Here is a 2,597-nt window from a genome sequence, read left to right as displayed (position 1 = left end):
CTCGGCCTGTGACAGCCCCGCGGGGGGCCCGGGCCGTACCTGTGGTGAAGTGTGGCTTGGCCGGCTGCTCCTGCACAGGCAGGGAGAGCGTCTTGGAGGCCGAGTCCTGGGCAGGAAGGGACACGGTGGCAGTGGCAGGAGATGACTGGGCCCTGGAGAGGGGCCTGTGCCCCGCATGGATGGTGGGGACCATGGGGGAGTCGGCCAAAGCCTGACGCTTGAGGAGCTGCTGCTGCACGCGCTGGTAGGAGTCCCAGAGATAGGCCTGATGGAGAGAGGCAGCGGTGAGCACGCGGAGGAAGGCACCGAGGCAGAGGGACCATCGCCCGGCCCTGTGCCCCCTCCCGGGGTCTGGATGTGACAGCTCCCTCCACGCTGGGGGCTGGGAGCCAGTTTGCAGGAGCTGGGACACGTCCGGCAGCATCTGCTGCTCTCTGCTGGCTCAGCCCCGCAGTGCTGGGCAGCCCCGTCCCTGCCAGCCCCTCCCTACCTGCTGCAGGACAAGCTCCTCTGGAGGCTGCATCATCTTCTGCGTCCTCTCGGGCTCCTTCACGCTGCTCCCCGGCCGTGCGGGCTCCACGCGGGCCCTCGCCGGGTCACTGCTCTCAGCCCCTGCCTCTGGAGGTGTCCCCTCAGCCTCCATGTCCTCTGAGGAGGGGATCTGCCGCAGTCGGGGCTTCTCGCTGGACTTGGCCATGCGCTGCAGCCGGAGAGGTGACAAATGAGCCCAGAGCAGTGGCAGGGGACAGGCCAGGCCAAGAAGGTCATGGGGGGTGGCAGGGCAACTTGGGGCAGAAGCACGATGGATGTGGGAGCCAAGGAAGGTGAGCAGGTACCCTCGGCTTACTGCTAGGACTCTGGGCAAGGCAGCGTCTCGTGTGCCTGGCCAGGGCTTGGCCCTGGACCTCTGGGACTCGCTGCCCAGCAGGTCGAGATGCCATCGTGCACGCTTCCAGCATCTGTCTCCACTGACTCCTACGTGCCCGGGCTGGGCCTCCCTGACTTACCTTGCCCAGAGGCGTCTGCTGCTTGAGTCTCTCCAGGAACTGGGTGTGATGCTGCTGGTAGACCAGTTGCTGCTGGATGCCCTTGGGGTTCTGGGGCAGGGGCTCCGAGCGGGTCCTGCCCAGCGGTTTATGGTGGCCTGGGAGGGACAGGCGCTCTGCAGAGATGAGCGAGGGGGCGAAGGAGAAGGGGACCGTTCCCAGGCCTGGCACTGGAGGGGAGCAGAAGGAAAGGTGAGGGGTGGCATTGTCCACTGGACAGACGTGACACCCTGCAGAGCTGCCAGTCCATACCACAGCAGTGCCATCTGTCCCCCTGCAGACTATCTCCAAGCGGCCCTAAATATGACAGTGACCCAGCCCTGGAGCCCAGTACCTGGCAGGCTTGGATGGACGGGCTGTGCCTTTATGGTTCCCTCCTGTCCCCATTGCTCTGGCATCACACAGGGGTTTGGGGACAGGACCTGGCTGACCTCCATCACCTCAGTGGGAGAAGCTCCCTTCACTGCATGTATCAGAGGGCAGGGAGAGATGGAGCCAGGAACCAGCACAAAGGAGCCAGTTCTCTGTCTGCAGGGGCACAGCCAGGAGGTCTGAGCTGCCCTGCTCGTTGCAGGGTCTGAGTGAAGCCTTCTGGCACAAGAGCCAAGGAAGAGGCAGGGAAGACCCGTTGGAGAGGATGAACGACTCCCCGCCAGCCCAGCTCAGGGCACGGGCAGCTGGAGGGAAGCGCCAATGCCACGGCTCTCTCTGCACTGCTGAGGCCGTGGTGAGGGCAGAGCGCTTGTTTCACCCAGGGTATGGCCAGCCAGCACCAGAGTCAACAGCTCCCATTCCCTCAGCCCTGGGGCAGTAATGGAAAATCAAGGCCACCAGGCTTTTCCCGCACCCAAAAAACCTGCCTGCAAAGCTGCACGCCGACCCTGCCAGCACGGACCCAGCCGCAGTGCCTGGCGCCCGGCTCAACACTTACCCGCCACCAGCGGAGTGTGGGTGACCGAGGGCTCGAGGATGATGACGGGCTGCAGCCGAGGGGATAAGGGGCTCCCGGCCTCGTGCTGCTCCAAGCCAGCTGGTATGAACATGGGCGAGTGCGAGCCCGCGAGGACAGGTCCGTTCAGCACCGGCACCCGGTGTGCCAGGCTGGGGAGGGGGCGACGATCTGCCTCTCCCTGCAAGAGGAGGAGGAGGAGGAGGAGGAGAACTGGGTCAGCGACCTGCTGGGACAGCACATCCTCACCATGCCCTCAGCCCGGGAATACTGAGAGCCAGCGTTACCCCAGGAACCCCAGACCCAAAGGAAACTGCTTCCTCTGCCCGCCGGGGACCCTCTGCCCAGTTCTTGGGCTACCTATGACCTGGCTACCTACCCTGGCGCTAGTGGTAGCTGGCAATCCCAGCGTGATGGCTGGAAGGGAGGCTGCGCTCTGCAGAGCAAACTGGGCCAGGGAGCTCTCCTGCATCATCAGCCGCTGGGCCAGGGGTGTCTGCACCAAACACAAGTCATTAGTCTCCTGCTCCGGCAGCGGCAGAGCTCAGCGTGGGCCAAGCAGCTCGGGCACTGGCAGCAGCAGAGGGTGGCTGAGCCCCCGG

At 64.9% G+C, this 2,597-nt stretch overlaps 1 protein-coding gene across 1 annotated transcript in view; it reads right to left on the bottom strand.

The window, feature by feature from the left end:
- Positions 1 to 2,597, bottom strand: part of HDAC7 (histone deacetylase 7) — a 14,826-nt gene that overhangs the window by 7,104 nt on the left and 5,125 nt on the right. Inside the window, exons 9-13 of the mRNA XM_010143362.1 lie at positions 2,375 to 2,491; positions 1,978 to 2,176; positions 1,008 to 1,216; positions 491 to 700; positions 40 to 265 (exon numbers count right to left, since the gene is read on the bottom strand). Of these exons, the coding sequence (XP_010141664.1) occupies positions 40 to 265; positions 491 to 700; positions 1,008 to 1,216; positions 1,978 to 2,176; positions 2,375 to 2,491 (961 nt within the window). The remainder of the gene's footprint in view (positions 1 to 39; positions 266 to 490; positions 701 to 1,007; positions 1,217 to 1,977; positions 2,177 to 2,374; positions 2,492 to 2,597) is intronic.

Source organism: Buceros rhinoceros, unplaced genomic scaffold (genome assembly GCF_000710305.1).
Source record: "Buceros rhinoceros silvestris isolate BGI_N320 unplaced genomic scaffold, ASM71030v1 scaffold21659, whole genome shotgun sequence".
Lineage (NCBI taxonomy): Eukaryota > Metazoa > Chordata > Aves > Bucerotiformes > Bucerotidae > Buceros > Buceros rhinoceros.
The sequence above is the reverse complement of the archived record's forward strand: the minus strand, read 5'-3'. Positions and strand labels throughout refer to the sequence as shown.